A 26107-nucleotide genomic window follows, 5' to 3' on the forward strand; every position below is an offset into this window, starting at 1 on the left:
GTCAGGACCCTCAGCTATAGGTCTGTTGGAGATTGCTTGAGGTCCACTCCAGACCCTGTTTGTCTGGGTATCAGCAGCAGAGTTTACAGAAGATAGAATATTGCTGAACAGCGAGTGTACCTGTCTGATTCTTGCTTTGGAAGCTTCCTCTCAGGGGTGTACTCCACCCTGTGAGGTGTGGGGTGTCAGACTGCCCCTAGTGGGGGATGTCTCCCAGTTAGGCTACTCAGGGGTCAGGGACCCACTTGAGCGGGCAGCCTGCCCCTTCTCAGATCTCAACCTCCGTGCTGGGAGATCCACTGCTCTCTTCAAAGCTGTCAGACCGAGTCGTTCGCGTCTGCACAGGCCTCTGCTGCTTCCCCTGTTATTTTTTAGCTGTACCCTGTCCCCAGAGGCAGAGTCTACAGAGACAGGCAGGTTTCCTTGAGCTGCTGTGAGCTCCACCCAGTTCGAGCTTCCCAGCGGCTTTGTTTACCTACTTAAGCCTCAGCGATGGCGGGCGCCCCTCCCCCAGCTTCGCTGCTGCCTTGCGGTTAGATTGCCGCAGACTGCTGTGTTACCAAGGAGGGAGGCTCCGTGGGCGTGGGACCCTCCCGGCCAGGTATAGGATATATTCTCCTGGTGTGCCCGTTTGCTTACAGCGCAGTATTGGGGTGGGAGTTACCCGATTTTCCAGGTGTTGTGTGTCTCAGTTCCCCTGGCTAGGAAAAGGGATTCCCTTCCCCCTTGCACTTCCCAGGTGAGGCGATGCCTCACCCTGCTTCAGCTCTCGCTGGTCAGGCTGCAGCAGCTGACCAGCACCGATTGTCCGGCACTCCCGAGTGAGATGACCCCAGTACCTCAGTTGAAAATGCAGAAATCACTGGTCTTCTGTGTCGCTCGCGCTGGGAGATGGAGACTGGAGCTGTTCCTATTCGGCCATCTTGCTCCGCCACCCCTTTTAGCTTTTTAAAGCATGGTGTTTTGTTTGTTTTGTTTTTATCTAACTGTGATCCAATTAGACTTCAGCCTGAGAGAAAGGTTTCCTCTCAGACATTTTTAAAGTCCTACAAGAGAGTTATTTTCAATAAACAATAACTATTTATATGGAGATTATTTGTTTTTAAACTTCCTTCAGATAGCATTTTGGAAAGAGGCACAACTTCTCCACATTGTTGAATGCTCATTAGTGTGGCCAGTTTTTTCCAGTCCACTAGAACAGGCTGTGCATTTCTGTAGCTTTGTGGTATTAGGATCATGATAATTCCATTTGGATTTCTCCCAAATTCCACATGACTCCATTCCTGAGATTTTAATTTTGATTCATCTCTTAGTCATCTGGTCTACATCTTTGAGCAACTTTTTAAGGATCCAGGGTGGCATATTTTGTGATTTTTCTGCAAATCTATTGCTTTTGCCCGTATAAGACAACTTAGAGGCTATTAAATTATTGTCATAACCTTTTCTTCTCAGAATTCCTCATGTTGACATAGCTTCATCTTCTACACATGGAAAAGTCAAGATATTGCCTCATTTCTGTTCTTTTCGTTCTTTTCCTGCAGGGATGCTCAAAGGATCCTTTTCAATGCCATTATTTGTTAAAACTTTGCTGGTATGTGAATGATTTACCCTGAAATTCATTGAGCTCTTTTTGTCTTGATATCACAATCTTTGTCTACCTAATAATGCCTTTTTTCAGTTATTGCTTCAGATTCCTTTTTCAGGATCGTTTATTGTTTTTGGTCAGATAACAATTGTTTCTCAACCACGTTAGTCTTCTTTTTCCTGATAGTTCTCATCTCTTTGTATTTTTTCTCTGAATTTTTCAGAGACTTGTTATCCTCCATGTCACTGGTTTGCCTTCTCCACTTTATTGCCTCTCTACTAATGCGTTTTTAAAAATTTTTATTTCAATAGTTTTAGGGGTACAAGTGGGTTTTGGTTATATGGATGAATCACATATAGTGGTGAAGTCTGGGGTTTTAGCATACCTATCACTCAGGTAGTGTACATTGTATCCTGTAGGTGGTTTTTCATCCCACACTCCCCTCTCACCCTGCTCCCTTCTGAGTCTCCAGTGTCCATTATACCACTTTGTATGCCTTTGCATACCCGCAGCTTAGCTCCCACTTGTGAGAACATTCCCAATGCATATGTTAACTCTACTATTGCATTTTAGATTTCCTTGCATTGTTTTCTTTTTTCAGTTACCTTTCTTGTATTTCTGCCTTTATTTTAGGCTGGTCTATCTTTATGCCTCATGATTTTTATTTCATAGACTCAGTTGTTCTCTTGGTTTTTTAGTACTCCAAGCATATATCTTGTAAAATTTACTCTGCTTTATATAAGAAATTGTCTTCAGAAGTAAAATTTTCATCTGAATCTTTGGATCAATACTCTCTTTTTCTTCATCGATTTTATTTTTGTTGTTTTTGTGGACTTATCCTTGGATGAAGCAGAATATTTCCAACTCTTCATTTACCAACAGGAAGGGTAGGTAGAGTATTTATAAGAACCCTGCCCCCCTACCCTGACCACCACACACATGTACCTTTCACCTAGACTTCTTGCCTGGCACTCTCAGATATAGACCTGTTATATCTGATATAGGTTAATGCAAATCAACCTAGTTCAAGTTGTAATATTTAGTAAATATTCATCTTGAATGGCTCTTCTAGACTAAGGCTAGATTTTCACCCCCAACTATTGCAGTCTTTGATTAAGCCAGAGAAGCTAAGGCATTGTAGAATTATCTGTATATTCTTGGTGTTCTTTTTTCTCTTCCATGGTTTATAATGATTTTCTTAATTGAGCAACCTACAATTAAACATACCACCACCAGGCCAGCCCCAGGCTTGTCCCCTTCTACTTTCTGCTCTATTGAGTATTAAACATTATAGATCCTGTTGAAAGAGGACCCAAGTATTATTTTAGCTACCTCAGAAGACAGTTTCCACAGTGTTACAAAATATGTGTGTGTATATACATATGTATATGTACATATAGATGTATTTTTGTCTATGCAAAACTTGTGTTTCAGAACTAGGAGCAGAGTAGGATGAAAAGACAGATAATTAGGCCTGCCTTCCCTGAAACCATCTCTGCTGGATCTGTATGTGCAGCGTGTCTTACATCCTTCAGGAAAACAGTTTTCAAACTATACATTCAACAGTGAAATTAGTTGAGATTCTCTTAAATCTCTCCATGCCTACACCTACAGCTGGGACTTTGCAATATCATCATCTCTCATTGCCACTTTGTGGTCTTTTTTGGTGTATCTTCTTGAAAAAAAAATTTTTTTTAATAGAGATGGTGTCTTGCTCTGTCACCCAGACTGGTGTGCAGTCGCATGATCATAGCTCACTGTAACTCGAATTCCTGGGATCAAGTGATCTTCCCACCTCAGCCTCCCATGTAGCTAGGACCACAGGTATGAGCCACCATGCCTGGCTAATTTTCATTTTTTGTAAGGATGTGATCTTGCTGTGTTGCCTAGGCTGGTCTTGAACTCACGACCTTAAGTGACTCTCCCACCTCTGCCTCCCAAAGGCTAGGATTACAGGCATGAGTCACTATGCCTGGCTTCATGGGTATTTTAATAAGAAATTAAAAGGAATATCAGGTATTATTAGTCTACTGCGAAATTAAAAGAAGTTTGATTAATATTTAACAAAGTATCAGCCAGAATTGTATGTATCATGTGTCAATTATTATTCTAGTCCATGTCTTTTTATGTGTTTAAGAATACTCTTTATTTTCTGCCTTTTTAATTATGTATTCTTATGCCATTCATTCCCTAACAAAAACTGTACTTTCTATTAGACATTTCATATACAATTTAAACTATTTGAAGTGTTCTTTGTGCCAAAACATTCATAAAGGAATAATGTTTTAAAATTCAAACGCTAACTATTAGATTTCTTTCTTAAGTATCTGAGCCTATTGAGGAAACTACAGTGGAAACAGAAATCCCAAAAGGATCCAAAGAGGGCCTGGAAACTGAAAAATTATCTGAAACAGGTTAGACTGTAAAATGAAAGTAGTTAGTGCATAAGAGTACTTTCCATATTTTGTTATAACGGGTCCCTAATTTTAGGCATAGTAGGTGCTTCATACTTATTTTTTTCTATGTTGTATACTAATTGACATACATAAATATTTGGCTTACTCCATTAAAAGTGTATCAAACCAGATTATAACACTGGTTTTCACACAAATTTGTTTTATACATTTTTTATTAACAGTTAAAGTTTCCTTAAGAAACTCATGTTAATTATCCAAAAGCTTGAGTTTTAGTAACAGGTAAATATACATCTACAGCAAATATAAGAACAAAGCATAATTAAATTATAAATTTATGAATGTATATTGTTGCTTAGAATTTTTTTTTCAACTGTTTAAAAATATTACAAAGTATAAGTTATTTTGGCAATATGGCTAAAGATAGGATATTTAAAGCCCCTTTTTTCTTTCCTTTGTCTTTTACTCAAAAGTTGTACTACCTGAGTTTCCAGAAGACTCTTATCCTGATGTTCCTGAAATGGAGCCATTTAAAGAGAAGATTAATTCTTTCATTATCCTCTGGAAACAGCTGGAAGCAACAATTAGTGAGGCTTACATTAAAATTTTAAACTTGGAGATTGCTGACAGAACTCCACAGGAATTACTTCAAAAAGTGGTTGAGACTATGGAAAGTAAGGGCTTTAATCATAGCATTAATTATCAAGAGCAGGCAATAGTATTAGAAGCATTTTGAAACTTGAAAGCCTTCCTTGATGGTTTATGAAGTAAATGTTCAATATATCCAAGGCTGATGTATAAAATACTTAGCAACTATCACAGTGCAGGTCCTGACCAATCAGAACAGCCATGCGGTCCAAACACCTCTGGCCATACTGATCAGTTGTCACATAAGGAACTTACAAAGGCCTATTTGCATACATATTTCATCTAAGAGACTAATAATAATAATTAATTTTCTTAACCTTATAGTAATATGCTAATAACTTTTTTTGCTAAAAATATTTTCCCCAATGATTCTCTTTTTCTCTAGAACCATTTCAATATACTGCATGGGAGTTAACTGGGGAAGATTATGAGGAAGAAACAGAAGACTACCAGACTGAAGCAGAGGTTGATGAGGAGCTAGAGGAAGAGGAAGAGGAAGAGGCATGATTCTTTTATTTCTACTCATCCTCGTTTGTGAAGTCATTGAAAATATGCAAATAAGAGTGGTAACTATCACTTTTGGACCCCAAGCGAACGGACATTCTCATTTGCACATACATTCTCCCTCTGCCTCAGCTTCACTTCACCCTGAAATTCCAGGCTATGTAGTATGAAAAAAAACTCATGAAAAGATAAAAGGAAACTACTTTAACTTTTTTACACAGAAAAAAGTTTAAGTTTTAAATACATAAATATTTTATAAATTTAGCGGAAGTGGTTGTTGTAACTAAAAGAGGCATGAAAATAATGAGCAGTGTTCTCAGTTAGGAGCAACCCATATTCAGGCCCCATCCACTCCCTTGGCATCAGAATTTGGACAACTATTCTCATTTGATAGCTGTCCAGTTCAGACATCTATCAGTAATGAAACAGGAAGTGGTTCTTTTAATTTGAAGCTTTATAAATATTATGTTATTAAGTTATATAAACATAGACTTGTGATTAACTGGGTTAAGTTGCCTGACTTAAACCCAAATATATATGTGTCAAACTACAAACAATATGTAGTGTGATTCTGATAACAGGTTTTAGTACTTTATCACTAAGGAACTGGAGAGCCTTTCTTTGGGATGACTAAAGGATGTGGGTTTTGTCCCACTCAGATGCAGATTCTTTTCTTTCATCATCCATTGTCTGCCATGTCTGCTGTTGTTCTTCTGTTCCCACTCTGGCCCGCCGTAAAATGATCTCTGGTATCTGCAGACAATTATCAAGCCGGCTATAATACTCAAAGCTTATATTTTAAAGTGTGGTCTTCATTAATAATATATATTTAAAAAAAAAACCCTCCCAATTCACAGAGCATTGGGTAAGATACTAACAAGGGTCTAGCCTTAGGAATGGGGAATAACTAGACCTAGCATAAATGAAGCTTTGGCCCCACCTATCAAAAAGCAAAAGCCAAAAGGATCAAACTGCTTCCAAGTAACCTGTGTCCAAGAGCAATGCTCAAGAATATTTATGGGAATACAAAGTAAAATTATAGTAGCCACTGAAAGATTGTAAGACCTGCAAACAGGCAGAAAAATATGACTCACATTGAGGAGAAAAAGTAATCAACTGAAATGGATTCAGAACTGACAAAAGTGTTCTTAGAATTAGATGACAAGGACAGTAAAACAGTTGTTATTCTATATGTTCAAAAAGTTAAACAGAGATATAGAAGATATAATAAATACCTCAATTGAACTTTTAAGATTGAAAATTACAGTATATGGAATGAAATATATATTAATGGTATGACCACAGTTTAGCCACTGCAAGAGAAATAGCAATAGAAACTGTCCAAAATGCAGGCGGATCACGAGGTAAGGAGATCGAGACCATCCTGGCTAACATGGTGAAACCCCGTCTCTACTAAAAAATACAAAAAACTAGCCGGGCGAGGTGGCGGGCGCCTGTAGTCCCAGCTACTCAAGAGGCTGAGGCAGGAGAATGGCGTGAACCCGGGAGACGGAGCTTGCAGTGAGCTGAGACCCAGCCACTGCACTCCAGCCTGGGCGACAGAGCAAGACTCCGTCTCAAAAAAAAAAAAGAAACTGTCCAAAATGAAACAACAGAGGAAAAAGATTCTGAAAAAAAATGAGAAGAGCATCAGTGATCTGTGGAACAACTTCAAGCAGCCTATTATACAGAATGCTTGGGACCAGAAGTGTTTCTGATTTTAGACTTTTTCAGATTCTTGAATATTTGCACAATATTTAATCTGAAATCCAAAATGCTACATTTTCTTTTAGTGTCAGATCACTGCTCAAGAAGTTTTAGAGTTTAGAGCACTCCAAATTTCAGATTTGGGGATTAGGGATGCTCAAAGTGTACATATAGTTCAGATCTACAAAAAGTATGCATGAGGGGGATTGAAGAAATAATGGCCAAATTTTTTCTAAATTTTGAAAAAAAATTACAAGCTCTCAGATTCAATATGCCCAATAAATAAACATGCTCAAGCACAAGAAACATGAAGAAAATATTATAATAGCACCAAGTACATCATATTCAAATTGCTCAAAAGCAATTTTAAAAATAAAGGAGAAAACAGATATGCCACATACACAGGGACAAAGATAAGGATGACAGCATATTTCTCATCAAAAACAATGCAAGAAGAAAGTGGAGCAACATCTTTAATGTATTGAAGGGAACAAAAAAAACTGTCAGCCTGGTGCGGTGGCTCATGCCTGTAATCCCAGCACTTCGAGAGGCCAAGGCGAACACATTGCTTCAGCTCAGGAGTTCAAGACCAGCCTGGGCAACATGGCAAAACCCCATCTCTACAAAAAATACAAACATTAACCAGGCATGGTGGCGCACACCTGTAGTCCTAGCTACTCGGGAGACTGAGGTGGGAGGATCACTTGAGCCCAGGAGGTCAAGGCATCAGTGAGCTGAGATCACACCGCTGCACTCCAGCCTGGGCAACAGAGTGAGACCCTGTCTTAAAAATAAATAAATAAATAAAAATAAAAATAAAATAAACTGTCAACCTAGGATTCTGTGTCCATTGAAACCCTCTTTTAAAAACGAAGGGCAAGCTGAGTGTGGTGACTCACGCCTGTCCAGCACTTTGGGAGGCCAAGGCAGGCAAATCATGAGGTCAGGAGTTCAAGACCAACCTGACTAACTTGGTGAAACCCCATCTCTACTAAAAATAGAAAAATTAGCCGGGTGTGGTGGTGTGCACATGTAATCCCAGCTACTCAGGAGGCTGGGGCAGGAGAATCACTTGAACCTGGGAGCCAGAGGTTGCAGTGAGATCGTGCCATTGCACTCCAGCCTACGCAACAGAACGAGACTCCATCTCAAAAAATAAAAATAAAAAAATAAAAACAAAGACAAACTGAAGACTCTGTTAGACATACAGAAGCTGAAAAAAAGCAGCCAGACACAGGTGGCTTCCATGATGAATTTTGCCAAATCTTGAAGAAAGAAAGAAAACCAATTCCATACAAACTGTTCCAGAAAATTGAAGAAGAGAATACCTCCTAGTCATTCTATGAGATCAGCATTGTTCTGATACCAAAACCAAAGACATTTAAAGCAAGGAAAGAAAAACAAACTGCAGTCTAATATCACTCATTAACATAGATACAGACATTCTTAACAAAATTTAGCAAATCAAATCCAAAAATGCACAAAAAGAATAATACACCATGACCAAGTGGGACTTATCTTGGAAATTCAAGTTTAGTTTAACGTTTGAAAAGCAATCAATGTAATTCATCATATGAAGAAACTGAGGGGAAAAAACGTGATCACCTCAATAGATACAGAAAAAGCATTTGACAAAATTCAACATCTATTACTGGTAAGAAAAAAAAATGAAGGGAACTTCCTTGGCTTGATAAAGGGTATCCACAGAAAGTTTCTAACTAACAGCTAATGTCATACTTAAGGGTAAAAGACTGAATGCTTTTTTCCTAACATCAGGACAAGGAAAGGATATTCACTCTCACCACTTCTATTCAACACTATACTGAAGGTTTGGCTACTGCATTCAGACAAGAAAAATAAATAAAAGGCATTCAGATTGAAAAAGAAAGATGCAACTATCTTTATATATAGGAGATAAGATTTTCTATAGTGATAGGCTGAATAATGGCACTCCAAAGAAGTCCATGTCCTAAGCTGTGAATTGACACCTGTGAATGTTACCTTATGCAAAAAGGGATTTTGCAGATGTGACTAAATTAAGGCTCTTGAGATGAGGGAGTTATCATGGATTATCCACATGGACCAATGTAATCACAAAGGTCCTTATAAGAGGAAGACAGGAAGTCAGAGAGAAGGTGCTTTGAAGCTGGCGTTGAAGACAGAGAAAAGGGCCATGAGCCAACCCTAGAAGTGGAGAGGCAGGAATGGATTCTCTCCTGGGGCCTCCAGGAGGAATTAACCCTGTCAACAAATTCACAGTAGCTCCATAAAACTCTCTGGGCTTCTGATCTCCAGAACTGTAAGAAAATACACGTTTGCTGTTTAAAGCCACTACATTTGTGGTAATTTGTGTAAGCAGCATTATGAAATTAATACATCTATGTAGAAAAGCCAATGGAATCAATGAAAAAACTACTAATAATTGAATTTAGCAAAGTTTCAGGACATAAAATCAATATACAAAAATCAATTTTATTTCTATATGTAAGCAATAGACAATCAGAAATTGATTTTTAAATGCCTTTCAAAATAGCGTCAAGAAAATGTAATACAAAGGGATAAATTTAGCAAAAGATATCCAAGAACAATACACTAAAAACTACAAAATTATGCTGAGAAAAATAGAAGAAAGCCTACATAAATGGACCGATAGATATACCATGGCTAAGCATGGTGGCTCACATCTGTAATCCCAGCACTTTGGGAAGCCGAGTCAGGCAGATCACTTGAGGTCAGGAGTTCAAGGCAGCTTAGCCAACATGGCGAAACCCCTTCTCTACTGAAAATATATAAATTAGCCAGACGTGGTGCTGTATGCCTATAATCCCAGCTGCTGGCAAGGCTGAGACATGAAAATCGTTTGATCTTGGGCAGTGAGCCAAGATTGTGCCACTGTACCCCAGCCTAGGTGACAGAGTAAGGCTCCACCTCAAAAAAGAAAAAAGAAAAAAAAAGTAGATATACCATGTTCACAGGTCAGAAGACTTAATATTGTTATATCAATTCTCCCCAAATTTATCTACACATTCCATATAATCAAAATTTAAAACCCAACATACTGTGGTAGAAACTTATAAATTGATCCTAACATTCATTTGAAAATGCAGAGTACTTAAAATAATGTAAACAAATTTTAGAAAGAATAACCAAGTAAGAGAATTAATATGTTTGATTTCAAGATTAATTAATTATAAAGTTATAGCTATCAAAATAGTGTGACTGGCATAAAACAGCAAATAGATTAATAGAACACAAGGGAGTCCAGAAATAGAGCTACATATATATGGACAATTGATTATTGACAAATCTACAGAGGCAATTTAGTGGAGAAAGGACGGTCTTTTTGACTTTTTAATAAATAGTGCTGGAACAATTGGAGATCCATATGCATAGTGAACTTTGAACCAAACCTCACATGATATACAAAAACTAACTTAAAATGTATTCTAGGCCTAAATGTAAATTATAAAACTATAAAACTTCTGGAAGAAACCTAAGAGAGAATCTTTGAGACCTTGGATTAGGCAAAAATTTCTTAGACATGACACCAAAAGCAGAATCCATAAAGAAAAAAAATGATAAATTGGCCTTCATCAAAAGTAAGAACTAAACTATTTTTTAAAAAAAAACACTATTGGCTGGGCGCGGTGGCTCAAGCCTGTAATCCCAGCACTTTGGGAGGCCGAGAGGGGCGGATCACCAGGTCAGGAGATCAAGACCATCCTGGCTAACAGGGTGAAACCCCATTTCTACTAAAAAATGCGAAAAACTAGCCGGGCGAGGTGGCGGGCGCCTGTAGTCCCAGCTACTCGGGAGGCTGAGACAGGAGAATGGTGTAAACCCGGGAGGCAGAGCTTGCAGTGAGCTGAGATCCGGCCACCTCAGTCCAACCTGGGCGACAGAGCGAGACTCTGTCTCAAAAAAAAAAAAAAAAAAAAAAAAAAAAAAAAAACACTATTAAGAGAATGAAAAGACAAACTTGGATAAAATATTTGCAAATCACATATCTGATGAAAGTCCTTATATCCAGAATATATAAAGAACTCTTAATACTCAATGAGAAAACAAACAACCCATTTTTTTAATGGAGAAAAGATTTTAACAGACACCAGATACTTCACCAAGTAAAATATACAGATGGCTAATAGGTACATGAAAAGATGTTCAACCTCATTAGTCACTAAGGAGGTGAAAATTAAAATCACAATGAGACACTATTAGATAATGATTAGAATGCCTAAAATCAAAGACAGACCATACCAAGTGTTAGCTAGGATGCAGAATAACTTGAATTCTTATATACAGCTCATGGGAATATAACTTGGTACAATCACTTTGGAAATAGTTTGGCAATTTCTTAAACAGATAAATATACATCTACCATAGCAACCAGTCCTACCACTCCTAGGGATTTATCCCAGAGAAAGGAGAGCACATGCCCATTCAAAGACTTGATGAGTGGTCATAGCAGCTTTATTTGTAATGGCTCCAAATTGGAAACCATTCAGTAATTCATCAACATAGGAGGAGGGGTGACTGCTGTCTCTGTGAACCAGCAGACTTAGCCTCTCCTCTTGGTAGTTCTGAGGAATCCAAGCAGCCCAGATGAGTGGGTTTCCCCTCAGCAAAACACACCCGCTCCACCAAGGGACAAAGTACTTCTTTAAATGGGTCCTGCTCCCTGTACCACCCAATTGGGTGAGACCTTCCAACAGGGGTTGTTAGATACCCCATACAGAAGCGATCCTACTGGCATCAGGTTGGCGTTCCTTAAGGTCAAAGGTCCCAGCAGAAGGAGCAGGCACCATCTTTGCTGCTCTCCAGCCCCCTCAAGTGACATCTTCAGTCACGGGGGCAAATCAGATGAGTAGTGCCTGAACTGAACCCCCAGCAAGCTGCACCAGCCCTATAGAAGAGGGACCTGACTATTGAAAGGAAAACAAATAAGCAGAAAATGACAACAACAGCATCAACAACAAAAAGGCCCCCACAAAACCCCATCCAAGGGTCAGTAGCATCAAAGACCAAAACTTGACAAACTCACAAAGATAGAAAAAATCAATGAAAAAATGCTGAAAACCCAAAAGGCCAGAGTGCATCTTCTGCTCCAAATGATTGCAACATTTCTCCATCAGGGGCATGGAACTGGATGGAGGATCAGATGGGTGAATTGACAGAAGCAGGCTTCAGAAGATGGGTAATAAAAAAATTAAGATGAGTTAAAGGAGCATGTTAACCTTGATAAAAGGTTAGACGAATTACTAACTAGAATAATCAGTTTAGAGAGGAACATAAATGACCTGATGGAGCTGAAAAACACAGCATGAGAACTTCATGAAGCATACACAACTATCAACAGTCAAATTGACCAAGCAGAAGAAAGGATATTGGAGTTTGAAGACCACCTTACTGAAATAAGACATGCAGACAACAATAGAGAAAAAAGAATGAAAATGAATGAACAAAGCCTCCAAGAAATATGGGACTTCCTAAAAAGACCAAACCTATGATTGATTAGAGTACCAGAAGGAGACAGGGAGAATGGAAACAAGCTGGAAAACACACTTCTAGATATTATCCAGGAGAACTTCCTCAATCTAGGAAGACAGGCCAACATTCAAATTCGGGAAATACAGAGAACACCATTAAGATACTCCATGAAATCAACCCCAAAACACATAATCATCAGATTCTCCAAGGTTGAAATGAAGGAAAAACTGTTAAGGGCAGCCAGAGAGAAAGGCCAGGTAACATACAAAGGGAAGTTCATCAGACTAACAATGGATCTCTCAGCAGAAACTCTACAAACTGTAAGAGACTGGGGGCCAATATTCAACATTCTTAAAGAATTTTCAACCCAGAATTTTATAGCCAGCCAAACTAAGCTTCATAAGCAAAGGAAAAATAAAATCCTTTCCAGACAAGCAATGCTGAGGGATTTCATTACCACCAGGCCTGCCCTGCAAGAGCTCCTGAAAGAAGCACTAAATACGTACTGGAAAGGAAAATCTGGTACCAGCCACTGCAAAAATACACCAAAATACAAAGACCAATGACACTACAAAGAAACTGTGTCAGCCAGTGTGTAAAATAAGCAAATAGCATCATGATGACAGGATCAGATTCACAATACTAATCTTAAATGTAAAAGGGCTCAATGGCCCAATTAAAATGTACAGAATGGCAAACTAGATAAAGAGCCAAGATCTATTGGTATGCTGTCTTCAAGAGACTCATCTCACATGCAAAGATACATACAGGCTCAAAATAAACGAATGGAGGAAAATTTACCAAGCAAATGGAAAGCCAAAAAAAGCAGGGATTGCAATCTTATTCTCTGACCAAATGGACTTGAAACCAATAAAGATCAAAAAAACAAAGAAGGGCACTATATAATGGTAAAGGGAACAATTCAACAAGAAGAGCTAACTATTCTGAACATATATGCACCCAATGCAAGAGCACCCAGATTCATAAAACACGTTCTTAGAGACCTACAAAGAGACTTAGAATCCCACGCAATAATAGTGGGAGAGTTTAACACCCCATTGTCAGTATTAGATCAATGAGACAGAAAATTAATTAGGATATTCAGGACTTGAACTCAGCTCTGGATCAAGCGGACCTAGTTGACGTCTACAGAACTCAATACCCCAAATCAACAGTATATATATTCTTCTCAATGCCACATGGCACTTATTTTAAAATCAAACACATAATTGTAAGTAAAACACTCCTCAGCAAATGTAAAAGAACTGAAATAATAACAAACAGTCTCTCAGACTACAGTGCAAGCAAATTAAAACTCAGGATTAAGAAACTCACTCAAAATCACACAATTTCATGGAAATTGAACAATCTGCTCCTGAATGATTCCTGGGTAAATAATGAAATAAGGCAGAAATCAAGAAGTTCTTTGAAACCAATGAGGACAAAGAGACAATGTACCAGAATCTCTGAGACATAGCTAAAGCAGTGTTAAGAGGGAAATTTATAGCACTAAATGCCCACATCAGAAAGCTAGAAAGATCTCAAATCAACACCCTAACATCACAATGAAGGGAGCTAGAGAAGCACAAGCAAACTAAGCCAAAAGCTAGCAGAAGACAAGAAATAACTAAGTTAAGAGAAGAATTGAAGGAGATAGGGACACAAAAACCTTCCAAAATATCAATGAATCCAGGAGCTGGTTTTTTAGAAAATTAACAAAATAGACCACTAGCTAGACTATTGAGAGAGAAGAATCAAATAGATACAATAACAAATGATAAAGGGGATATACCACTGACCCCACAGAAATACAAACTGCTGGGCCAGGTGCGGTGGCTCACGCCTGCACTCCCAACACTTTGGGAGGCCAAGGCAGGTGGATCACCTGAGGTCAGGAGATCGAGACCAGCCTGGCCAACGTAGCGAAACCCCATCTGTACTAAAAATACAAATATTATCTGGGCATGGTGGTGCACGTCTGTAATCCCAGCTACTCAAGAGGCTGAGACAGGAGAATAGCTTGAGCCTGGGAGGTGGAGGTTGCAGTGAGCAGAGGTCATACCATTTCACTCCATCCTAGGCTACAGAATAAGACTCCATCTCAAAAAAAAAAGAAAAGAAATACAAACTGCCATCAGAGAATATTATTAATACCTCTACACAAATAAACTAGAAAATCTAGAAGAAACGCATAAATTCTTGGACACATACACCCTGCCAAGACTAAATCAGGAAGAAGTTGAATCCCTGAAAAGACCAATAACAAGTTCTGAAATTGAGGAGGTAATTAATAGCCTATCAACCAAAAAAAGCCCAGGATCAGATGGATTCACAGCTGAATTATACCAGAAATACAAAGAGGAGCTGGTACCATTACTTCTGAAACTATTCCAAACAACTGAAAAGGAGGGACTCCTCCCTAATTCATTTTATGAAGCCAGCATCAGCCTGATACCAAAACCTGGCAGAGACATAACAAAAAAAGAAAGCTTCAGGCCAATATCCCTGATGAACACCGATTCAAAAATCCTCAATAAGATACTGGCAAACCGAATCCAGCAGTGCATCAGAAAACTTATCCACCATGATCAAGTTGGCTTCATCCCTGGGATGCAAGGCTGGTTCAACATACACAAATCAATAAATGTAATCCATCACATAAACAGAACCAAAGACAAAAACCACATGATTATCTCAATAGATGCAGAAAAGGCCTTTGATAAAATTTAACATCCCTTCATGTTAAAAACTCTCAATAAACTAGGTATTGATGGAACATATCTCAAAATAATAAGAGCTATTTATGACAAAGCCACAGTCAATATCATATTGAATGGGCAAAAGCTGGAAGCATTCCCTTTGAAAACCAGTACAAGACAAGGATACCTTCTCTCACCACTCCCATTCAACATAGTATTGGAAATTCTGGCCAGAGCCATCAGGCAAGATAAAGAAATAAAGAGTATTCAAATAGGAAGAGAGGAAGTCAAGTTGTATCTGTTTGCAGATGACATGATTTTAAGATCTAGAATACCCCATTATTTCAGCCCAAAAACTTCTTGAACTGATAAGCAACTTCAGCAAAGTCTCAGGATACAAAATCAATGTGCCTGAATCACAAGCCTTCCTTTACACCAACAGTAGGCAGGCAGAGAATCAAATCATGAATGAACTCCCATTCACAATCACTACACAGAGAATAAAATACCTAGGAATACAACTAACAAGAGATGTGAAGGACGTTTTCAAGGAGAACTACAAACCACTCCTCAAGGAAATAAGAGAAGACACAAACAAATGGAAAAACTTTCCATCCTCATGGATAGGAAGAATCAATATCATGAAAATGGCCATACTGCCCAAAGTAATTTATAGATTCAATGCTATTCCCATCAAACTACCATTGACATTCTTCACAGAATTAGAAAAAATTATCTTAAATTTCATATGGAATCAAAGAAGACCCTGTGTAGCCAAGACAATTCTAATCAAAAAGAACAAAGCTAGAGGCATCACGCTACCTGACTTCAAGCTCTGCTGCAAGGCTACAGTAACCAAAACAGCATGGTACTGGTGCCAAAACAGACATATAGACCAATGGAGCAGAACAGAGACCTCAGAAATAATACCACACGTCTACAACCATCTGATCTTCAACAAACCTGACAAAAACAAGCAATGAGGAAAAGATCTCCCATTCAGTAAATGGTGCTGGGAAAACTGGCTAGCCATATGCAGAAAACTGAAACTGTACCCTTTCCTTACACCTTATACAAAAATTAACCGAAGATGGATTAATGACTTAAATGTATAAGCCAAAAGCATAAAAAACCCTAGAAGAAAACCTAGGCAATACCATTCAGGACATGGGCATGGGCAAAGACTTCAGGACAAAAACGCCAAAAGCAATTGCAACAAAAGCCAAAATTGACAAATGGGATCTAATTAAACTGAAGAGCTTCCACACAGCAAAAGGAACTATCATCAGAGTGAACAGGTAACCTGAAGAATGGGAGAAAATGTTTGCAATCTACCCATCTGACAAAGGTCTAATATTCAGAATTTATGATGAATTTAAACACATTTACAAGAAAAAAAAACTCATCAAAAAGTAGTCAAAAGATATGAACAGACACTTCTCAAAAGAAGACATTTATGTGGCTAAAACCGTATGAAAAAAAGCCCAACATCACTGATCATCAGAGAAATGCAAATCAAAACCACACTGAGATACCATCTCATGCCAGCCAAAATGGCGATTATTAAAAAGTTAGGAAATAATAGATGCTGGTGAGGCTGTGGAGAAATAGGAATGCTTTTACACTGTTGGTGGGAGTGCAAATTCGTTCAATTATTGTGAAACACAGTGTGGCAATTCCTCAAGGATCTAGAACCAGAAATACCATTTGACCCAGCAATCCCATTACTGGGTATATACCCACAGGAATATAAACCATTGTACTATAAAGACACATGCACACTTATGTTTATTGCAGCACTATTTACAATAGGAAAGACATAGAACCAACCCAAATGCCCATCAATGATAGACTGGATAAAGAAAATGTGGTATGTGCCGGGCGCGGTGGCTCAAGCCTGTAATCCCAGCACTTTGGGAGGCCGAGACGGGCGGATCACGAGGTCAGGAGATTGAGACCATCCTGGCTAACATGGTGAAACCCCGTCTCTACTAAAAAATACAAAAAAACTAGCCGGGCGAGGTGACGGGTGCCTGTAGTCCCAGCTACTCCGGAGGCTGAGGCAGGAGAATGGCGTAAACCCGGGAGGCGGAGCTTGCAGTGAGCTGAGATCCCGCCACTGCACTCCAGCCTGGGCGACAGAGCCAGACTCCGTCTCAAAAAAAAAACAGAAAATGTGGTATGTATATACCATGGAATGCTATGCAGCCATAAAAAAGAATGAGATCATGTTCTTTGCAGGGACATGAATAGAGCTGGAAGTCATCATCCTCAGCAAATTAACACAGGAACAGAAAACCCAACTCACATGTTCTCACTCATAAGTGGGAGTTGAACACTGAAAACACATGGACACAAAGAGGGGAATAACACACACCAGGGCCTGTTGGGGGGTAAGAGGAAGGAATGTAGAGGATGGGTCAATAGGTGCAGCAAACCACCATGGCACATGCGTACCTATGTAACAAACCTGCACGTTCTGCACATGTATCCCTTTTTTTTTTTTAGAAGAAATAAAGAAAAAACTAAAAAAAAAAAAAATTATAAGAACTTGAAAGGATTTTACCCCCCAAAAAAATCAATTACTAAAATATGGGCTTAGGAAGAAAGATAAAAACTAAACAAAAATAATAGATGAGGGAGGCTTTATAGGTCATTTCTTACATATACCTTCATTGATTAGATAATTCCCTGTATTTTTTGAACATCATAAGAAAAAAATCATTATTTCCCAGCTCATTTTGAAGCTTGCTTTTGATTTTTTTTTTTTTTTTTTTTAGACGGAGTCTCACTCTGTCACCCTGGCTGGAGTGCAGTGGTGCGATCTCGGCTCACTGCAACCTCCACCTCTCCAGCTTAAGCGATTCTCCTGCCTCAGCCTCCTTAGTAGCTGGGATTACAGGCACATGCCACCACGCCTGGCTAATTTTTATATTTTCAGTAGAGAAGGGGTTTCACCATGTTGGCTAGGCTGGTCTCGAACTCCTGACCTCATGTGATCCACCCACCTCAGCCTCCCAAAGTGCTGGGATTACAGGCATGAGCCCCTGCACCCAGCCAAAGCTTGCATATTCTGATATAAATATCAAATAAAAGTAGTAAAAGGAAAGGTTAGTCTCACTTTTGCACCTTTATAGAAAGTTGGTTGTATCTTGTTTTGTGAAAAGAAGTATGATGTAAATAAGTATGTAAAGTATTCCATTTGTATTTTTTAAAATACTGTATTTGTGCCTTAATATATATCTATTTTTATAGGTATATTGGTAGGATTTTTTTAATGAGTCTGGGAGATAAAACTATTAAGAATGCTAACATAGTGCTGGAAGAAAAAAGGTGAAAGGAGATTTTCACTTTTTATACATTGTAATGTGTTTTGAATATTTTTACAGTAAGCATGTATTTTATATCATAAAAAACATTTTTTAAATGTATTTCCCTTGCTTTAAATAAATTGAAAGAATCCTTAAAGGACTTTGCACATATTTTCTTTATCATAAAAGAAAATACATTTTACACTTTCAATTGAGCTAAATAGGATATTTCCAGATTGTTATTTGATCATATATCCACTTAATAGCAAAGTAAATTCTGAGGCATCTCTCATTTAATTTGCCATGGGTAGGAAGTTGTGATCTTGACTCAGCTTTTACTTTTAGGGAAAAATTCTATTTTAGAAACTGACCTCACAGTGACCCAGCATCAACACATTCCGGAGTTTTTCATTACATCTATGTTGGTAGAGGACTGAGGGCACCTTCATTCTCAGTGCTGCTTTATTTTCCTCATGAAAATAGAGAAACTTAGGATGTGCACTTAGAGTAATATATAAGAAACTGATTTTTAATTAATTAAAATAATATAAGGACTGGCCCTTTGTGGATTGTTTTCAAGTTGCTACAGATTAAATATTATTCAAGAAGCATTTAAAAAAATTCTCTCCATCAAAATACTTTTTAATTTAATGTTCTCCAAACTTTGAATAACGTTTCTAGGGTGAAGATAAAATTAAGGAGAGAAAGAGGTATTTGGGAGACACAAAACACTTTTGTCCAGTAGTCCTCAAAGAAAACTTCATCCTACAACCAGGAAACACAGAAGAAGCAGCCAAGTATCGAGAAAAGATCTACTACTTTTCAAGTGCTGAGGCTAAAGAAAAGTTTTTGGAGCATCCTGAGGACTATGTGGCTCATGAAGAACCACTGAAGGTGAGACAGTATTCCTATCTTAATGATTGCTCCCACAGGATTTTTTCAGGACTCATTACCAACCGCTACCAATGTACTTAAGGGTGAAGTCCCCAATCTGATATTACAATATAAAGAAAATATCTAAGTTCAAAGAACAAATTTTTGGAATATAACATAAAATAATTATCTATTTTGATTTCTGTAGTAATTACTTGTGTCAAACCAGCACTTAATATCTGCCTTTTTAGCTGAAGTAAAAATAAAACAAAACATAAACAAAAACAAACCCCACAGCTGGATGAATTCCTTACTATAGTGAGGCCAGTCATGCTAGTTAGTCTCTGAGAACAGAGCAGGATGATGGTCTTCTACAGGATTTTGGAGAAGAGTGGAATTCAGGGATTGGTGAACTTTCAGAGGCATAAGTGGGTTGACATCTATGGAAGTAAGATTAGTGACACTGCTATTGACTGGTTCACACTCAGAATTGTTATAGGGGTAAGCCCATCCTGATTGGTAAGTTTCAAGAGTGAGGGCTGACACTGGTTGGTTGGATTGCAAAAATGTGTTTCCTGAAGTGAGTTTACCCTGATCAATTAAACCAATTTAAAATTGGTTGAGTGGTTATTGTTACCATGGCTATCCAGTAGTCATTTTTTAGTGGAGCATTGTTATAGAGGAGAAGGATACTTTGGTGAATCTTCCCTGGACATTTTTCTGTTACAGCTTTGGCTGACTTTATCAAAACACTCTCATCATAAGCAGATGTTATTTCTCTTTGGCCCTACAGAAGCTCAACAAGGAAAATGCATTGAGCCTCAAAAAACAAACTGTTGCCGTGACCTTTGTGCTTGACCAGTCCACTTTTGCTTTGATTGGACCACTGCCACCTCTTGGTAACCATTGCTTTGATTGTGCTTTGTCTTCAGGATCATACTGATAAAGCCATGTTTCATCTCCTCTACAATTCTTCAAACAAATGCTTCAAGATTTTGATCCCATGTGTTTACAATTTCCATTGAAACCTCTGTTTTTGTCAGCAGATGATCTGGGTGCAACAGTTTTGGCAATCATAGAGTAGAAACTTTGCTCAACTTTAATTTTTCAGTCAGAAAAATTGTACACTGAGCCAATGTAGATGTCTAGGTGTGTTGGCTATTGTTTCTGCTGTTAATCATCAGTCCTTGTCAATTGGGCCACAAACAAGATAAATTTTTTCCTCACAAATTTAAGTGGGTGGTCTGCTGCTACAGGCTCCATCTTCAACATTGTCTCATCCTTTTTTCAAGCAAATTGTCCATTTGTCAACTGCTGATCTCTTTGGGGCATTGTCCCCAGAAACCTTCATAAAGCATCAATGATTTCACCATTTTTCTTCCCAAGCTTCACCATAAATTTGATGTTTATTCTTGCTTCAATTCTAGCAGAACTCATGTTGCTGTGATCTATTGCCTTGTTTTACATCATACTGATGTCTTATCTTTCTTAGTGCTTCAAACTAGATCCTGTTCAGACATGTTATACAAGTCCATATGAGTTTATTTGGTGCAAAAAAAAGTGAATCCATGCATAGTTTTTCCTAATATGCGTTTTCTGTCAACTTTTTGAAGACCCCTCATATTTTTAGATTTTTGGGGAAACTCCATACTGTTTTTCATAATGGCTGTCCTACTTTACATTTCCACAACAGTGTACAAGTGTTCCCCTTTCTTCACATCCTCACCAGCATTTGCTATTTTTTTGTCTTTTTGATAATAGTCATTCTAACAGAGGTGAGATGATATCTCACTGTGGTTTTGATTTGCATTTCCCTGATGATTAGTGATGTTGAGCATTTTTTCATATACCAATTCTCCATTTGTATGTGTTCTGTTGAGAAATGTCTGTTCAGGTCTTTTTTTCCCCATTGTTAAATCAGAATATTTGTTTTTTTGCTACTGAGCTGTTTGAGTTCCTTATATATTCTGGTTATTAATCCCTTGTTGGATGGATACTTTGCAAATCTTATCTCCCATTCTGTAGGTTGTCTCTTTACTATGTTGTTTTCTTTGTGATTCAGAGGCTTTTTAGGTTAATGTAATCCTATATGTCTATTTTTGCTTTTATTGCCTATGTTTTTGAGGTCTTACCTGGAAAAATCTTTGCCCAGACCAATGTCCTGTAGCACTTCCCCAGTGTTTTCTTCTAGCAGTTTTATATTTTCAGGTCTTCCATTTAGGTCTTTAATCCATTTTGAGTTGATTTCTGTATATGGTGAAAGATGAGGATCTAGTTTCATTCTTCTGCATATGGATATCCACCTATCACAGCACCATGTATTAAAGAGACCATCCTTTCCTCCATGCATGTATTTGGTGCTTTTGTAGAAAATGAGTTGGCTGTAAGTGTTTTGACTTTCTTGAATTATTTTACTACTGTGCTATGCTATAGCTCCCTGGGATGGGATTACTGCAAGATATATACATCACAATGTATTGCCTTATGACTTTTGATAATATCAATGCCTTCTTAAAATGAACACATGGAACTAAGCACTTCTGTATAATTTGGGCCATTTTCATGAACCTCAAATTTTATATAGTGCCCATGAGACTACTGAAGTATGTGGATGGTTGTGCCCTCACAAAGAAGCCCCAATCCACTGGTGTTGGGTGTCATTTAAGGACTGTGGCCATTTATCCTTTTCTGTTGTTGTTTTCAACTGTAATTTCTGCTTAGTCTGGTTTGCTGTTTGCGATCTATTGCCTTGTTTTACACAAATCCATTTGGATAAGATCCTGAAATCCTGACTGTATTTCCATAGTTTTGCAAAGCATAAAATGAACTGGGTTTTCCAGAAGCATTTCCCTTCCCTACCATAGGGTACCTGAATACAGTCTGAGCACCAGACAGCCCTAATTGCCAGACGTTTAACTGGTGGATGAGTGAGGTGTTAAGCCAGCAGTTTTATCACTGAGAGGTTTAAAATGTGATTTAAAAGTATGGTGTGAGGCTGCAGCTATATAATTTCATGTCATTCTAGTTTTTCTCCTTCCCCTTGCAAAATCTCCAGCCCCTTTGAGGCTTATCCTACTTGGATGTATCAACAAGCCCCATTCCTCCATGCTGCTGTCACCTACCAATTTCTTAGTATTTCCTCATAATCACAGAAGACTTAGCTGCTGCTTCATTCCAGTGCTCACCGTTGTTCTTGACAGTTTCAGCATCCCATGGATGATCCATATAACATGAGTCCTGAGATTACTGGAATAAATGGAGACGGCTCTAAATTTTTCTTATTAGTGGGCTTTCTGTTTGATAGATTTATTTTATTATGCTAGGAACATATCTTACCATTCTGGATTAACTAAAACTTTTGTCAAAAACAAAAATAAGTAAACCCTATTTTATTAAATGCCTTTTGGCATATGATACCAAGATAATCGTACATGGTTGTTGGTGCTCCCTGAGGACCAGTATTGATGGAATTAATTATGTTAATTGAAATTCTAATGTCTAAGCATCCTTGAGTTCATGATGTGATCATTCCTACCCCATCTTAGGGAGGGCAGTTAATAAGTCTTATGTGTTCTAAATTACTCAAAACTGCTCTTCCTTCACTCTCCCTTTATCCCACCCCTCCCTGACCCACCCCCTGTGGCAGGCTCCTCCATTAAGAATATGCCTTGTCGGCCCCCAGGGCTCTGGCAAAACTTTGTGTGGAAGAAAGTTGGCAGAAAAATTAAACATTTTTCACATTCAGTTTGAAGAAGTTCTTCAAGAAAAACTACTACTCAAAACTGAAAAGAAAGTGGGACCTGAATTTGAGGAAGATTCTGAGGATGAACAAGCTGCCAAACAAGAACTTGAAGAGCTTGCAATTCAAGCCAATGTCAAAGTTGAGGAAGAAAATACAAAAAAGCAGGTAGTAATCTCTTTTTTTTGTTTTTTTATTTTGTTTTGTTTTGTTTTTGCTGCTGTTATTGTTGTTGTTTTTGAGACAGGGTCTCCATCTGTCACCCAGACAGGAGGGCAGTAGCACAATCACAGCTCACCAAAGCCTTATCTTCCCCGGGCTCAGGTGATCCTCCTGCCTTGGTGTTTTAGTCCATTTTCACACTGCTGATAAAGACATACCACGACCAGGCAATTTACAAAAGAAAGACATTTAATGAACTTACAGTTAGGTCCACGTGACTGGGGAGGTCTCACAATCACGGCAGAAGGCAAGGAGGAACAAGTCACATCTTACACGGATGGCAGCAGGCAAAGAAAGAGCTTGTGCAGGGAAACTCCCCCTTATAAAACCATCAGGTTTTGTGAGACTTATTCACTATCAAAAGAACAGCATGGGAAAGGCCTGCCCCCATGATTCAATTACTTCCCACTGGGTCCCTCCCACAACACGTGGGAATTCAAGATGAGATTTAGATGAGGTCACAGTCAAACCATATCACTTGGCCTCCCAAGTAGCTGGGACTACAGGTGTGCACCACCATGCCCAGCTAGTTTTGGTAGTTTTTGTGGAGATAGGAGTCTTGCCATGTTGCCCAGGCTGGTCTCAAATTCCTGGGCTCAAACCATTTACCCACCTTGGCCTCCCAAAGTGCTGGGATTACAGGCATGAGCCACTGTGCCTGGCAGTAGTAATCTATACAGACAGCTGTGCTTACTGGTGTTACTCTGGGGAAGTAGTAGTATAAAACTCTATAAAGTTTCTAAGAAGAGAAAAAAATTAGCCCATAAAAGTCATTTAAAGAGTCATATTCGCCATATGCTAAATAAAAATCTTCCAGCTCTTCTAGAATATAAAGTACTGAGTTTTATATGACTCAAAAAAATTCAGAAAAACTTTCTTTGACAAGGCTGTTGTATAGCGTTTATTTGGAAGTATGATATTTCGTATATCTGACTTAGACAATACAGTTTTCCATTATTGTGTTCTCTGATTTCCATCAAATAGCATAAAAATCTGCCCCAGCCTTAGTGGAGATCTCAAAATATTAATTTCCAATGATGCCTTATCAGAAAGTTTGTACTGTATTGATCTGTTCTCTCATTGCTATAAAGAAATACCTTAGATTGGATAATTTTTAAAGAAAATAGGTTTAACTGGCTCGTGATTCTTCAGGCTGTACAGGAAGCATAGTGGCATCTGCTTGGCTTCTGGAGAGGCCTTAGAAAACTTACAGTCATGGCGGAAGGTGAAGGTAGAGCAGACACATCACATGGCCAGAGCAGGAGGAAGAGAGAGTGAGGCAGGAGGTGCCACACACTTTTAAACCACTGGATCTCATGAGCACTCACTCACTACAGTCATGGCAGTACCAAGGGGGGAATGGTGCTGAACCATTCATGAGAAACCGCCCCCATGATCCAATCACCTCTCAGCAGACCCCACCTCCAACATTGGGGATTGCAATTCCACATGAGATTTGGGCGGGGAAACAGATCCAAACCATATTAACCTCTTACATGGCTTCTATCTGGAGTTATACAATGAAAGTTCTTAATAGGCCATTTGTTCTTAAATGATCCAAGTGAAGTTAAATGTAACACTCAAAGTTGAAGCAGGGTTGGATAGTGAGTGACATATGGTGTTCTAGTAGGTAATGAATTACCTCTTCAGACATATTCTTTTTTCTTTTTGAGATAACATCTCGCTCTCTTGCCCAGGCTGGAGTGCAGTGGTGCAATCTCGGCTCACTGCAACCTCTGCCTCCTGGGCTCAAGTGATCCTCTCACCTCAGCCTCCTAAGTAGCTGGGACTACAGGCATGCACCACCATGCTGGGGTAATTTTTGTGTTTTTTGTATAGACGGGATTTCATCATGTTGCCCAGGTTGGTCTCAAACTCCTGACCTCAAGTGATCCGCTCACCTTGGCCTCCCAAAGTGCTGGGATTACAGGAATGAGCCACCTGTGCCTGGCCTTCAGACATATTCTTTAAATGTTTTTCACCTATATTTAGTAGCGTTCAGGAGAAACTGATATCCTATTAATTTAAAAAATGTATATCAGGACAGGCACAGTGGCTCACGCCTGTAATCCCAGCACTTTGAGAGGTTGAGGCAGGCAGATCACTTGAAGTCAGGAGTTCGAGACCAGCCCGGCCAACATGGTGAAACTCCGTCTCTACTAAAAGTATAAAAATTAGCCAGGCATGGTGGCACACACCTGTAATGCCAACTACTCAGGAGACTAAGTCAGGAGAATCACTTGAACCTGGGAGGCAGAGGTTGCAGTGAGCCAAGATCTCACCACTGCGCTCCAACCTGGGCAACAGAGCAAGACTCCATCTCAAAAAAAGAAAAAAGTATGTCAATCCAGATTTTTTAATTTAACAAGTCTAGATTTTAAAGTGCAACAAATATCTCCTGCTTGTCTACAGTTTTTTGTTTGGTTTTCTTTTGCTGTTTTCTGAATCATTTAACTTCTCAGAAAGCAATTAAGGTATTTTATTTCTAGATAATAAAATTAATCCTACTTCCTGGTAAGCAGCAGTTTATCATACCTCATCTATTCAGTTTTAGAATTTTGGATGACAAAAGTACTCTACAAAAGTAGCTTCATTTTTGTAAGAACTGTTGTTTTTTACTATCCATTCAAGGGTGATCCTACTTCAGAAAGAAATTGACCTGAGTTAATTATCACAATGCTTTCTATTTGTTATTATGTTATAATCCTCATCTAGTTTGTATTTCAGATGGCTGCCTGTTTGGCTTATCCCATGATCAGCATCTAGGTTGGAGAGATAATACTGTATAATTATAATATAAATAATAAAAATCAGTTAAGCCTTATAGATGTGTGTGTGATAAATTGAAAAAGGTTTAGCAAAAAGTAATGAGATATGACCCCAAGGCCATGTATGAAAATCAATATTATTACTTA

At 38.6% G+C, this 26107-nt stretch overlaps 1 protein-coding gene across 1 annotated transcript in view; it reads left to right on the forward strand.

The window, feature by feature from the left end:
* Window positions 1–26107, forward strand: part of AK9 (adenylate kinase 9) — a 197616-nt gene that overhangs the window by 127176 nt on the left and 44333 nt on the right. The window contains exons 22-26 of the mRNA XM_023206014.2: window positions 3910–3999; window positions 4473–4673; window positions 5033–5148; window positions 19040–19252; window positions 22878–23138. Of these exons, the coding sequence (XP_023061782.2) occupies window positions 3910–3999; window positions 4473–4673; window positions 5033–5148; window positions 19040–19252; window positions 22878–23138 (881 nt within the window). The remainder of the gene's footprint in view (window positions 1–3909; window positions 4000–4472; window positions 4674–5032; window positions 5149–19039; window positions 19253–22877; window positions 23139–26107) is intronic.

The sequence above is a fragment of the Piliocolobus tephrosceles genome, chromosome 5 (genome assembly GCF_002776525.5).
Source record: "Piliocolobus tephrosceles isolate RC106 chromosome 5, ASM277652v3, whole genome shotgun sequence".
Classification (NCBI taxonomy): domain Eukaryota; kingdom Metazoa; phylum Chordata; class Mammalia; order Primates; family Cercopithecidae; genus Piliocolobus; species Piliocolobus tephrosceles.